Genomic DNA, 15,037 nt, shown 5'->3' with positions numbered 1-15,037 from the left:
CTTTAAAGAGGACAATTTTAAATTTTTCCTATCAATAATGACACTAAGGCTAAGGTTGCATGCACCTTTATTGCTCTTTTTATGTTTTTGCCATGGTTCTTGTGTAATTACAAACAATATGTGAAATTTACAGTAAATCACAACTTTTGTTCAATAAAATAAATATAAAAAAAAAAAGTGAACAAGCCTGTAAAAAATGCAGATACTCATAAGCAATGAAAAACAAACAGGAAGAATCATTCAGTAACCACTACTAACCACACAGGCACGCTCCAGGCTGTTTTGCCGTCTGAGGCAGCGTTTCAAACGCTGCCCCCCCCACCAGTCGTGCTTACCTTAAAATCACCGACGAGGGTCCAGTGGGGGGGCACATCGCTGGCGCAGAGAGTGAAATTAGTTTAAAAACCGGAAATTCGGCTCTTAAGAGTTACAAGGAGCGGCTTTTTGCTGCCCCTTGTAACTTCTGGGGAGATGCTGTCTGAGGCAAGGTACTCACCTTGCCTCATGGCAGAAACGCCCCTGCATACACACACTCACAGACACACACTCACAGACAGAGACACACACTCACAGACACACAATCACAGACACACACACACTCACAGACACACACTCAGCGACACACACACTCAGCGAAACACACACTCAGCGAAACACACACTCAGCGAAACACACACCATACCTCCCAACATTTTGGAAGTAAAAAGAGGGGGGAAAATTTTTTCGCACGTAGAACAGCAATTTTTGACCACGCCCCTTTCTGTGGCTACACCCCCTAATTACCATGTTCATATTAAAATTAAATTAAAATTTTGCAGGTTATGAAAATATTTCTCCTTATCTAAACTGTTTATTTAGATCTCAAAATTGTTACAAAGTATCTTATTTGCACCTGTTAGCTGTTCTGTGCTCTCTGCTAAAAGCCAATTAAGTGAGAAACTTTGTTTCTTTTTCTGGCTGTTCAGAGCAGAGAAAATAGGGACTTTCCAGTACAAATGAGGGACTGCAGGTTGAGCTGTGAAAAGAGGGACTGTCCCTCCGAAAAAGGGAGGTATGGTCACTCACAGAGAGTCGACTTGAGTGAGCACTGAGCAGTCAGTGAGTTAAGCTTTACCAAGTGGAGGGAGGCGGCAGGGCAGCAGGCAGTCTCTTCTTGATGAGCCGTGACGTCACACCCCCACACACACTTCCCGGAACCAGTGCAGTGCATGCTGGGACTTCTACGTGCACTGTACAGCTGTGTGACACGTCGCTGTAATCCCAAAGAGCCTGACGAAGTGCTTGATGGGATCTGTAGTTTGTCGCTGTCCCGGCTGCTTGATATGCTCGTACAGCTACGGCTGTCAGCGCGACGCATTCTGGGATATGTAGTTTTATAGCTCTCTGCGGCACAGGGTGTTTTTTTGCTTGAGAGGCCCTTCCTGGCAGCAAGTGTTCGGCTGGCCGGTGCCAGTCTGTGATAAAAGCAGATGGACTGAGCCGTGTCAGGTAAATAGTTCCCATGAAGCCGGTGCCTGTGTTATTTATTGTGTGGAGCTGCTATCTGAGTGGCACACCTCTCATCCCATTCTCATTGATGTACACTGACATTATTTGCCATTGGTGTCCGCCTTTATTTCACGGTGTCAGGGAGAAACTAATGGAGATTTGTATTCAGCAATTTTATAGTTGATGTGCAGATGAGGCATTTGTAATGTAAAATAAAAGGACGAGTATAGGATCATGCGATGTGGGTTGTTTTCCTTATGTAGTATATGTATATATTATTAGATATTTCCCTTGTTTAGTATATGTATATATTATTAGATATTTCCCTTGTTTAGTATATGTATATATTATTAGATGTTTTCCTTGTTTAGTATATGTATATAATACACAAAAGCCATGAATATCCTGTAAATTATATCCTTATAAACGGTGAGTTCTGATGTCATCAGTTATAAACGGTGAGTTCTGATGTCATTTCTGTCACATGACTCATTGAAATTTGTGTATTATAATAAATAAAGTACCCCCAGTTGTAAAATATGAGGATATTAGAAGTTACCTCGGAGTCCCATGACCTGTATAAAAACACTCGGCCTTCGGCCTCGTGTTTTTATATGGTCATGAAACTCCTCGGTAACTTATAATATCCCTATATTTTACAAAAGGGGGTACTTTATTCACTATATAATACACAAAAGCCATGAATATCTTGTAAATTATATCCTTATAAACGGTGAGTTCTGATGTCATCAGTTATAAACGGTGAGTTCTGATGTCATCAGTTATAAAAGGTGAGTTCTGATGTCATTTCTGTCACATGACTCTCTGAAACTTGTGTATTATAATAAATAAAGTACCCCCAGTTGCAAAATATGAGGATATTAGAAGTTACCTCGGAGTTCCATGACCTGTATAAAAACACTCAGCTTTCGACCTCGTGTTTTTATATGGTCATTAAACCATACCTCCCAACAGTCCCTTTTTCGGAGGGACAGTCCCTCTTTTGACAGCTCAACCTGCAGTCCCTCATTTGTACTGGAAAGTCCCTATTTTCTCTGCACTGAAGAGCCAGAAAAAGAAACCGTTTCTCACTTAATTGGCTTTTAGCAGAGAACGCAGAACAGCTAACAGGTGCAAATAAGAAACTTTGTAACAAATTTGAGACACAAAAAAACAGTTTAGATAAGGAGAAATATTTTCAAACTTTCATAACCTGCCAAATTTTGTAAAATGAACATGGTAATTATGGGGTGTGGTCACAGAAAGAGGCGTGGTCAAAACAAAATCGCTGCGGTATGTGGCATAAAAATTTTTGTCCCTCTTTTTATTTCCAAAATTTTGGGAGGTATGATGAAACTCCTCAGTAACTTATACTATCCTTACATTTTACAAGAGGGGGTACTTTATTCACTCTATATTATTAGATGTTTCCCTTGTTTAGTATATGTATATATTATTAGGGATATCCAAATTGGACTGCAGCCCCCCAATTGTTGTTGAACAGCAACTACCACATGCCCTTGATTACCCTTAGTAGTGCATGTCTTCAGCTGATACCAACCATGTGCCCAATATGAGGCTCTGTAAGGCTACAAATATATTGTTATTGATACTTTTTCTTACTCATCTTTCTATCCGGGCCCTCTGCTATTCATGTTCCAGTCTCTTATTCAAATCAACACATGGTTGGTAGGGTAATTTGGACCCTAGCAACCAGATTGCTGAAATTGCAAACTGGAGAGCTGCTGAATAAAAAGCTAAATAACGCAAAAAAACACAAATAATAAAAAATGAAAACCAATTGTAAATGGTCTCAGAATATCACTCTCTACATCATTCTTAAAGTACATTTAAAGGTGAAAAACCCGTGGAAGGGCAATTCCTTGTGCCATTTCTTTTTATTCAAGGTGGGTACCTATCCCACTCAGTACTGAGTGCCAGAGTTAAACTATATGAAGAGGTTTGGTGTGCCAGTAAGTTCTCTGAACTATCTAAACAGATTACATTGCAGGTGCCAGTTCTGTGTTCATAAAAATGTACTGCAGTCTGATTGGATGGCAGACTGGTAATGCTTGTTTTCTTAAACCTTTCCAAGGGAATAACACATCTCTTAAATGTATGGGACAACCTTAGCTGTGACATTTGTAACTTCTTATAGTGTGATAGAATACTGCCCATATCTAACTTGTCTCCATATGGTACATAGCTGCAGTGCAGGCCTGACATTTTATACTTTTTTTTTTTTTTATCCTGGTTCCATTTCTTTGCATCTCAGTAGAGGAGTTAATAATATTCTATTCAGTCTGAGTATTTCTGAAGTCAACACAAGTTCCTGTATCTGCATTTGTGCTCTGTTTGCACATTGCAGCCAGGGGCCTTCAGATCTAATGTTTCATTTTCATGCAACCAAAAAAGGTAATGATAACCATTTATTCTGGAAATTGGACTTTTTAGTTCTGGCACTAGACATTTTCTGGTAATACATGCCTATATTTGTCAAACAGTTTTGCTGTTTTTTTAACCATACTGCCCAAATATCTTAGGGAACTGTTAAGACTAGGGATGCACCAAATCCACAATTTTGGATTTGGTTGAACCCCCGAATCATTTGTGAAAGATTCGGCCGAATACAGAACTGAATCTGAATTATTTGCATATGCAAATCGCACTGCAAAATTAGTTGTAATTCCTCGTTTTGTATGCGTAAAGTCAATTGTTATTAAGGATTCCGTTTCAATTCACCCCGGCACAAGGATTTGGCCAAATCCTGCTGTAAAGGGCTGAATCCTGGATTTGGTGCATCCTTAGTTCAGACCCATAAACCTGTAATCCTTGTGGATCAAGGATTCTTGGTGCTGACAAAAAGTTTCCATTGGTTATCCAAAAGCATGTGAAAAGGAGCTTCAACACTGTGGCTCCTTTTCACTTCACTTTACTTGTTCCAGTTGTTTAAAGGAACACTAACACCAAAAAATGAAAGTGTTTTAAAGTAATGAAAATATAATATACTGTTGGGCTGCACTGGCACAACTGGTGTGTTTGCTTCAGAAAGACTACTATAGCTTGTATAAACAAGCTGCTGTGTAGCCATGGGGGCAGCCATTCAAAGCTGAAAAAGAAGAAAAAGCACAGGATACATAATGGAAGCTCTGAAGTATACAATGGGATTTTTCAGAACTTATCTGTTATCTACTGTGTATCCTGTGCTTAAATGGCTACGCCCACGGCTACCCAGCAGCTTTTTTTTTATATAAACTATAGTTGTGTTTCTGAAGCAAACACAGCACTTTTATCAGTGGAGGGCAACACTACATTATATTGTCATTCCTTTAAACCACTTAAATGTTTTGTTGTTACTATTTCTTCACGAGGAGGACAGCCCAAAAGATAGAACACTACTTTAAATGTAAATAATCTTTTACATTGATAGTTTTCCATTACTTCATTTCACCAAAGCTCTACAAAAAAAAATATGACAGTGTAGTGACACCCAGTATACATGCAATGTACAATGCTTAGTTTTCCTCCACTCATTTCCTGGATTCTGTAAATGTATTCTACAGTATCACACGCTGAGGTTTCAGTTAGAGAAGAATGGATGCTCCCTGGCGTCAGGCTGGCAGAGGGAGAGCCAGAGGCCGTGCTACATCTGCTAGTGGAGGATCATCCCAGGCACCAGGCCCTGTATCAGCATCAAACAGAAATGCATCTTACCCTAGAGGAGTCCCCACTGATGGGAATGGTGTTCAAAGGCCTGGCACTGGATGGGGAAATTCTACTTATGCTTCGGCCAGCAAACCAGTCACCACTGAAAATGTAAAACGTGAAACTAATGGTAAGTGGCAGGGCATGATTACCATATTCACATTCTGAAAACCCTGAGCCCTTCACCTGGTAAGTCTTTCAGATTGACTGAACATCCTAGCATGCTCTGTATTTTGCTATGTTAAAAGTTTTTTTGAATGTTTAATGAAAGCGTGGCAGCCAGCTTGCTCTTTATATAGGCTATTGTATAACACCTGGGGGCCCATTTACTTAGCTCGAGTGAAGGCATAGAATAAAAAAAACTTCGAATTTCGAATGATTTTTTTTGGCTACTTCGGCCATCGAATTGGCTACTTCGACCTTCGACTACGACTTTGAATCGAACGTTTCAAACTAAAAATCGTTCGAATATTCGACCATTCGATAATCGAAGTACTGTCTCCATGAAAAAAAAACTTCGACCCCCCTACTTCGCCACCTAAAACCTACCGAGGTGCAATGTTAGCCTATGTGGAAGGTCCCCATAGGCTTTCTAATGTTTTTTTGGTCGAAGAAAAATCGTTTGATTGATGGATTAAAATCCTTCGAATTGATTTGTTCGATTGAACTATTTGCGGTAAATCCTTTGACTTCGATATTCGAAGTCGAAGGATTTACATTCGGCAGTCGAATATCGAGGGTTAATTAACCCTCGATATTCGACCCTATGTAAATCTGCCCTCTGGAGTTGTGTATATATAAAAAAAAAGGTGTATTGTTGCCCAGCACAATGACTTATTTTAAATTTTGATGTTACCCGTATCTTTATTAGTCCTGACATTCAATGGTATGGTCAGGCAGCTTGACTGATCTCAAAATGACAACTATTGCTGCATGTGGGAGGCTGTTATGATAAAAAAAAGTCGGTTTTTGCCTTAAATCAACTTGCATAAAAGGTCATTGGCATCTTGGAAGTAAGAAGACCTCTCCTTTGAGATTCGCTTGTCTAGTCCACAGGCCAAAAGAACAGATATGTGAAATTTAAACACTTTTACAACTTGAATCTCAGCAATAAATCAGCAGATGAATCATCTGATCTTTTTCAATATGTAGAGAAACTGAAGGATCTCTGTAAATGAATCCTAAAGCTTACAGACACTACATGTGTAGTGCAACCTGCATACAAGGTTGAAAAGGAAAAGCCCCCTGCATGGACCGATAAGCTGCACACTTGCATTGGAGGGGCTAAGTCAGCAGCTTTTATCAGCCTGTGTATGTTTTTATTTTCTAAAGGTGGCCACAGACCTTACAGGTGGTAAAATGTATAAGTGCAGTTACCCATAGCAACCATTGCTAGCGAAGCAGGCCTATGGCAATTTAGAAGACACTATCAAATTGACAACTGCTTCTGTATGCATAGGTTATATGTTTCATTTCTGTAATTTTTGTGTTGCCAAAGTTGCTGGTTTTGCCCAAAGTGTTGGATTATTTATCAACACTGGCCTAATTGGCACCTGGACAGTAAACCTTGTATATGTCTCATACCTTGCAGTGTTAAAGCTTACTGTCTGTTGTGCAGATTTTAAGATATATCTATATATATATATCTATATATATCTATATATATATATATATATATATATATATATATATATATATATATATATATATATATATATTGTTTTTACTGTGGATGAGAAATTTGCAGCACAGCATTTCCTTCAGACTTCTGTATTGAATAGTTTGTATCAAAAATCGTGTGTAAATTTTTACTTACAGAGGAGAATTCTAAAAAGAAGTTTGAAGAAATCCAGAAAGCTAATCAGGCAGCTGTTAAAAAGCTTGCAGAGGATCATTATAGTTCATCAGATGACGAGGACGGCGATGAAGATGCAGATGGCAAGCAGAAAAAGATACTGGCTTTAACCTTTACATCTTACACCAGTCAAACAGGTAATTCCCTTCATTAAAGTTGTGTATCAATAGCAGACTTCTAGTAAGCATGTCTTGGTTATGTTTTGCTGGGTTGAACACAAGTTTTAAATTGACTTTTTTGAAGCAGGAATGGTTTAAAGGGAATCCTTTATATGCCCAATACTGAATGAAAAGCTGCCGATTACTTACTTTATATACTTTGATTCATTCACATGAATTACATTTGCAGTGTAACTTGGGCCTGCTGAGGGGCTCTCACCTATCAAAATAAATAAATCAAATTCATCCTAAAAAGATAAAAACTTTGCATGCATGGTTTCAATGAAAGAGATCAGGCATTCGGGAGTAAATGCAAAGAAGGTGGCATCTGGAATGACAGGGCAATTGATTTTGTTATATACATGGACATATCCATTAGAATGGTCAGTATGGACACTGCTTAAAGGAACAGTAACACCAAAAAATGAAAGATTTTTTTTTTTTTATGGAATGACAATATTATGTAGTATTGCCATGTACTGATAAAACTGGGGTTTTTATTTTAAAAACACAACTATAGTATACATAAGCTGCTGTGTAGCCATGGGGGCAGCCATTCAGGCACATGTTACATAGTAGATAACAGGTACTTTATTGTATACTGATTGTATACTACAGCGATTATTTGTTATCTGCTGTTTGACCTGTGCATTTTCTCCTTTTTCAGCTTTGAATGGCTGCCCCTATGGCTATACAACAGCTTGTTTATATAAACTATAGTAGAGTATTTGAAGTCAACATACCAGTTGTACCAGTGCAGTAGAGCATTAGGTTATATTTTCGTATATTTTTTTTTTCATATTTTCAAGCACATGTTACATAGTAGATAACAGATATGTACTGTATTGTATACTGATTGGATACTACAGCGATTATTTGTTATCTGCTGTTTGACCTGTGCATTTTCTCCTTGGCTGCCCCTATGGCTATACAACAGCTTGTTTATATAAACTATAGTAGAGTATCTGAAGTCAACATCCCAGTTGTACCAGTGCAGTCGAGCAGCAGGTTATATTTTCATTGCTTTGAAACTCTTTCATTCTTTGTTGTTACTGTTCCTTTAAGTCAGAGAACAGCATTATCTTTATAATCCTACAGATATACCATAAAGTAAGGAGCAAGGTAGACCTTACAATGGTTTCCTGTAATTATGTTTTTCATTTTTGGAAACGGTAACAAAATGGAAAATTTCATATATGCATATGTTTGGTTATTTTAGTTAAGTAGTCCCAGTTATTTATAGGTAAGATCAGACCACAAGGTATGCAAAACTTAAAGGACCAGTAACGTAATTTTTTTTTTTTTTTTTTTTTAAAAACGTGTTTGTATAGAACGAAAAAAAGACACCAAGACAAAGATAACTTTAAAATCGCCAAGTCTTTATTAAAAAATAACTTACCGAAACTCTGCTTGCGATCCTCTTCAGAAAAGGTGACAAGGCGATGATCCATCGCGTGGCGCTCGATTTCTCCTCTCTGCCTTCTATAGGAGATAGCCAGGGAGGAGAAATCGAGCGCCGCACGATGGATCTTCGCCCTGTTGGCTTTTCTGAAGAGGAGCGCAAGCGGAGTTTCGGGAAGTTAATTTTTAATAAAGACTTTGCGATTTCAAAGTTGCGTATGGCTTGGTGTTTTTTTTTGTTCTATACAAATATATATTAAAAAATTTTAAAAAAAAATTGGCATTACTGGTCCTTTAACTGGAGGATAGATTATAACATGAAGAAAATGGATATCAGTTTGGAAATGAAAGTCAGCAGTGATAGGAAATGGTTATGGGAGTTGTGGGGCGAAAGGAAAGTTTATAAAGGTGCCTGGGATTAGGGTTTTATGTTTTTTTATTGAAAACTTTACAACAAAAAATGAACATTATTTAAATAACATTACAATAACACTGTATTACAGTCATACAGAACCAAAATCTCCAGCAACAAACAAAATAAGGGTGGCAAATGTGTACTCTGGAATCATGGTACGGGAATACGAAGCTTGGTCAGCTCACTTACTATTGCCCTTACTACACAGTCTATGGGAGTGTTTGGATGACCCATAGTTTGCTTGCAGCGGAACTGCCAAAGAAAATACTTAAACACTGACACAATGATATAAGTATGGTCAGCACTGTAGACAGAGTTGTCCATGACTCCATAGGCCAGGTGAGAATATCCAGCCACCTTCAGAGAGGAAAAGTGCAACTCTGTAGCTAAGGAACACCTGATGGCTTTTGACACTGGGCAATGAACCAGTGCCTGGGATTAGGAAGGGGGCTAGGAGCTTGAGAACATGTGTTTTGAGGGTGAAGGGAGAGCATCTGGAAATAGTCAGGCAGTGTTGTTAGACAGAAATGGTCAAAGGAGAAATATATTTTAAATAAAGCAATTTTAGGGTGAAGGCAGATGTAGCTGTCACTCTGTGGGCCAAATCATGATCTGCTTGTAGTTACTGGCTTAGCTTTTAATGTGAAAGGAGGGAAAAACAAGTTAGAAGAAAGGGGACATGCAAAAGAATATAGATCTCTGGAACTAAACCATTGCTTGTGTGCCTGCATGATAGAACCAGTGATTTGCCATGTGCTATATCTGGCACCCTGTGACCTTACAGCGGCTAGCAGGGTCACAGTGCTTTGCTGAAGCAATGACAGGTCAGCTACAAGAGTTGCATTTATAAGGGAATGTCTTATTAACTGACATGAGTTACTGCACCATATTCCATAGTGTACAGTGTCATGTGGTAGGCATTCATTTATTTAGTCCTAAACAGTCAGTACAGCTTTTACTGCTGCAAGGGGAACGTTCTGGGGATCTCAACTTCCAGTTTAATTGAATATTAATTTTGTTCGTTATTAGCGAAATGTTAATTGTTTTATCCTTTTGGGATAATGACTGGTTGGTTGGATTTCCTGTACAGGTGTGGTACCTGTTATCCAGAATGCTCGGGACCTGGGGTTTTCCAGATAACAGATCTTTCCATAATTTGGATCTTCATACCTTAAGTCTCCTAGAAAATCATGTAAACATTAAATAAACCCAATAGGCTGGTTTTGCTTCCAATAAGGATTAATTATATCTTAGTGTTGTTCAAGTACAGGGAACTGTTTTATTATTACAGAGAAAAATGTATAATTTTTCCAAATTTGTATTAACTGCATAAACGGAGGTTATGGGAGATGGCCATTCCATGATTTGTAGCTTTCTGGATAACGGAACCCATACCTGTGCTGGATTGTCTAGAGCTGAGGGAACCAACCAACTTACAAAGCTGGCTGATTGAATTGGTAATTGAAACGGATGTCATTTCTGAATTCCAGTTAGGCCATCATTATCCCATGTGGGATTGTTTATCATTGTCACAAATATACCAACAATTACAATTTTAATTCATAATTTTAAAATGTGATTTTAATTAGTAATGTTTTTAAATCTTTATTTCTTGATAAAGATGGAGACCTTAGCGAGTTAGCCCGTACACAACAATATGTGAATGAGGCTTTTCAGGCTGGTGCAGTGACCTGCTTGATCTGTATTGCTTCTGTCAAGAGAAACCAAGCTGTGAGTATTTTTATAGTTAAGTTTAAGGCATTTTAATAGAATGTACACCAAACAGTTTTCCTGTTGCGAACATGCCAAAAGTTTACAAAAGGGCTGAACAACGATTTGATCTTTTAAAGGGTTAATGGGATCAGAAAGTAAAAAATAATCATGCATTTATACACAATAGTCACTTTTTTGTATTATAACATACATATTTCAACTGGAGTGTCCCACTTCACAGTGTCCGAAAAAACGGACATTTAAACTTCATTATGTATTAATCCTCTGTAGGTTTGGAGCTGCTCTGGTTGCTTTTGTATATTTCATATGCCGTGTATACAGAAATGGGCAAAGGACAGTGTGTTTCTTGTATCCTCTCCATTGACAGATGATGATTTTGAGAAGAAAGACTATCCATGGCCTTGGTAAGTAAAATTATTATTTAAAGAAGAGGGAAAGGTTAAAACCAAGTAAGCCTTATCAGAAAGGTCCATCTGAATATACTAGTAAACCCTCAAATTAATGCTGAGTCCTCTGTCAAAAGAAACACTGCATTTCTTTCCTTCTATTGTGTACACATTGACTTCTGTATCAGACTTCTTGCCTCCAGCTTAAACTTCCTTGCTCCGGGCAAGAGCATGCTCAGTTTGCTCACCCCCCCTTCTCTGCTGTAATCTGAGCCCAGAGCGATAAGTGAGCAGGGAGAGACTCGGGCAGGAAGTGATGTCACACCAAGCTAATACTGCAACTGCTATCTTAAACAAACCGAAAGCGTCTAGAGCTTTTTACTCTGGTATGGTAAAACATTCTACAATAAATATAGCATTCTAGCTTGCACTATTGCAGCTAATCTATTGGCAATATAATGCCTCCGTAGCTTTCCTTCTCCTTTGAAAGAAATTATACTATGTTGGGTGGATAGGTTTTTAAATTTAAGTACAGAAAATAAAGTGCTAGAATCCTCAAAAATTCATTGAGGAGGGGGATTTAACAGAAAGAATAAAATATAGTATAGTATTTTTTTCAAAAAATTTTTTTGTTTTTTGTTTTTTAAAAAATTGTTAAGACCCACCGTGATTATTAACAGTGATAATAGTGTTCTTTTATTTAACTTAGAAGAAGAGAGCCCAAAAAAATGAAAGTGGTGAATTTTAAATGAAAGATAACAAAAAAAGAATAAAAAATAAAAATAAAATATGAAAAATAAAATTAAAAAATTCAAAAGTGAACAAGTGAATAATTTAGTGAATTAATAAATGCTAACGATTTCTCTCCAAGTGATAGTGAATTCAGTGTTATTTATTACTTAAAACACATTCAATTGTGCAATAGGTGAATATTAATGTAATTAAGGAATATTTGGTGTGGGTTCAACTTCCCCTTAGATTTTTCCCGTTTAAGATCCACACTCTATGGATTAGAGGAAAGGTAACATAGAATACTTTGCCACAATTCCGGTACAACCGGTTGTGCAGCTCACTCACCAAATGTGAGTTAAGGGAGAGCGTCTGATAGGTCCTGTTCGCGCTGTTTCCACTCTTTTTCTACTATCCAGGTTGTTGTAGGAGGGATAAAAATAGAGAGGGGCATGTGCAGGGATCACTTTAAAACAGTTTAATAGAATAAAAATACACTCACTTATTCTATTAAACTGTTTTAAAGTGATCCCTGCACATGCCCCTCTCTATTTTTATCCCTCCTACAACAACCTGGATAGTAGAAAAAGAGTGGAAACAGCGCGAACAGGACCTATCAGACGCTCTCCCTTAACTCACATTTGGTGAGTGAGCTGCACAACCGGTTGTACCGGAATTGTGGCAAAGTATTCTATGTTACCTTTCCTCTAATCCATAGAGTGTGGATCTTAAACAGGAAAAATCTAAGGGGAAGTTGAACCCACACCAAATATTCCTTAATTACATTAATATTCACCTATTGCACAATTGAATGTGTTTTAAGTAATAAATAACACTGAATTCACTATCACTTGGAGAGAAATCGTTGGCATTTATTAATTCACTAAATTATTCACTTGTTCACTTTTGAATTTTTTAATTTTATTTTTCATATTTTATTTTTATTTTTTATTCTTTTTTTGTTATCTTTCATTTAAAATTCACCACTTTCATTTTTTTGGGCTCTCTTCTTCTAAGTTAAATAAAAGAACACTATTATCACTGTTAATAATCACGGTGGGTCTTAACAATTTTTTAAAAAACAAAAAACAAAAAAATTTTTTGAAAAAAATACTATACTATATTTTATTCTTTCTGTTAAATCCCCCTCCTCAATGAATTTTTGAGGATTCTAGCACTTTATTTTCTGTACTTGGAGATCGTCTCAAACAGGTGGAGGAGGACCTGCAAGTGCTGAACTGTGGGGAAACCAAAGTTTGTCCTTGGATACAACCTGATATATTTGGATTTTAAATCTTAAGTAACTGAAGATTAATCTAAAAGTCAGAGTTCCCACAGGACAACAATGCCTATATACCATAATACTTCATAATTGTTCTTAGGCTTGATTTTCTCAAATAACTCGGCGGGAATATATTTTTTGTGGCCCAGTTACATAGAAGGGTCAAATTTGACTAAATGGGGAGGCCCATTTATCAAAGGTTGAATTTTGAATTAATGTGAGTTTATTCAACCCGAATATACTCACAAATCGACTGGCTATTTAAGAAAAAATTTGAATGTCTAATATTCGAATCGTATTCGAATCGTATTAGAATCTTACTTGAATGTCAGGAAGGCTATTAACATCTCCAAATGGCTCATAGGACTTCTGCTATTGACTTGTACAGCAGGTGGCAAATATTTGAATTGGGACTGTTTCCATGGTAGAGATGTGATAAATCTCACATTTAAATTTACATTTGAATAGAGGAATTAAAATTTTAATGTGTGAATTTGGACACTCGAAAATTCTAATTAAAATGTACTATTCGACCCTTGATAAATCTGCTCCATGATGTCTAATAATAGATAACCAAAGCCACAGGCTGTGCAGTCAGCCTGATGACCCCTATATACGAGTCGTGTTTTCTACTGCAATTTCTTTCTTGTGCAGTTGATAAATGTATGTGACATTCATTTGAAATCATTCTAAGATGGTCTATAAAGTTGCTCAAAAACAGACAACAGCATTGCACTATGAACGCCCATATTAAACTTGTAGTTAGTTTGAGTGTGTGATAGAATAGCAACTTTTTTTAATTAATTACCTGTTAACTTTTTTTTCAACTTCCAATAAAAGCAACTTGATAATTGGTTGCAATGGGTTAATAGACCTGGTGAAAACTTTTATTACTCCATAAAGGTTTTGGTTCACAGGGCTGAAGCACATTTAAGTGAATGTAGACATCTTCTGATGTTGTATGACATAAAGTATTGCATTGTTTACTTCTGTCTTCCAGCCCCAAGTGCCGCTATGAATATAAACGTTCTGAGACCCCCTGTAGGTATTACTGCTATTGTGGGAAAGTGGAAGATCCTCCTTTGGATCCGTGGCTGGTACCTCATTCGTGTGGGCAAGTTTGTGAAAGAGAGTTTAAACCTACATGCGGCCATAAATGTCTGCTGTTATGCCATCCAGGTAAAGATCCTAGCTTTATTAATCATAATTGATCAGGAAATAAATGTCCATATCCCCAATATAATATTTGTAAAGCCATCAGATTCTCATAATGGATTTTTTAAAGGGTTGTACTGGAGCTTATTAAATAAATATATTGTAGAATTCTTTTGTCAGTGTAAGTGGCCTTGCATTACTTGGAGAAAAAAGGCTTGACAAAGGGCCAGAGTAGCCCGAAACGTTACCTTAAGGCACTTTAAGTAAAGTTTTTCACTTTTTCAGTAATACCGGAGTGCTGCTGCTTTTATTGATCTAAATTACTTGGAGAAGATCTGATCAAAGGTTATTGCTAGGTTGGAAGTCACAGCACATCTTTGCCTTTACCAACATTTCCTAAACGGTCTTTATCCTGTTACACAGGCCCTTGCCCACCATGTCCAAAGATGGTCACCATAACTTGTTTCTGTCAGAAGGCTAAGCCAGTCCCTCGAAGATGCAGTGCCAAAGAATGGTCCTGTCAACAGCCATGTAGAAAGACTCTAATGTGTAAACAGCACAAGTGTGAAAACCCTTGTCATAAAGGTGAGTATAATTGTGATTTTTAAGATACCAGGAGGCTACATAACTGTATCTGAAATGTAAAGAACATTTGATGCAAACTTAATCAGAGTGGTCCTTTTAAGCACTTTTGACTAGAGTTGCCCTGATAAAGCAAAACAATGTATT

At 37.4% G+C, this 15,037-nt stretch overlaps 1 protein-coding gene across 1 annotated transcript in view; it reads left to right on the top strand.

Moving 5' to 3' along the window:
- The first annotated feature begins 1,420 nt into the window (after window positions 1-1,420).
- nfxl1.L (nuclear transcription factor, X-box binding like 1 L homeolog) overlaps window positions 1,421-15,037 on the top strand; it is a 54,772-nt gene continuing 41,155 nt past the window's right edge. Inside the window, 7 exon segments of the mRNA NM_001096972.1 lie at window positions 1,421-1,488; window positions 5,052-5,323; window positions 7,012-7,185; window positions 10,644-10,753; window positions 11,027-11,160; window positions 14,154-14,332; window positions 14,732-14,893. Coding sequence (NP_001090441.1) covers window positions 5,083-5,323; window positions 7,012-7,185; window positions 10,644-10,753; window positions 11,027-11,160; window positions 14,154-14,332; window positions 14,732-14,893 — 1,000 coding nt within the window. The 5' untranslated portion in view covers window positions 1,421-1,488; window positions 5,052-5,082.

This window comes from Xenopus laevis, chromosome 1L (assembly GCF_017654675.1).
Source record: "Xenopus laevis strain J_2021 chromosome 1L, Xenopus_laevis_v10.1, whole genome shotgun sequence".
NCBI classification, from domain to species: Eukaryota; Metazoa; Chordata; class Amphibia; order Anura; family Pipidae; genus Xenopus; species Xenopus laevis.
Note: the sequence above shows the minus strand (reverse complement) of the source record. Positions and strands in the feature narration are given on the sequence as shown.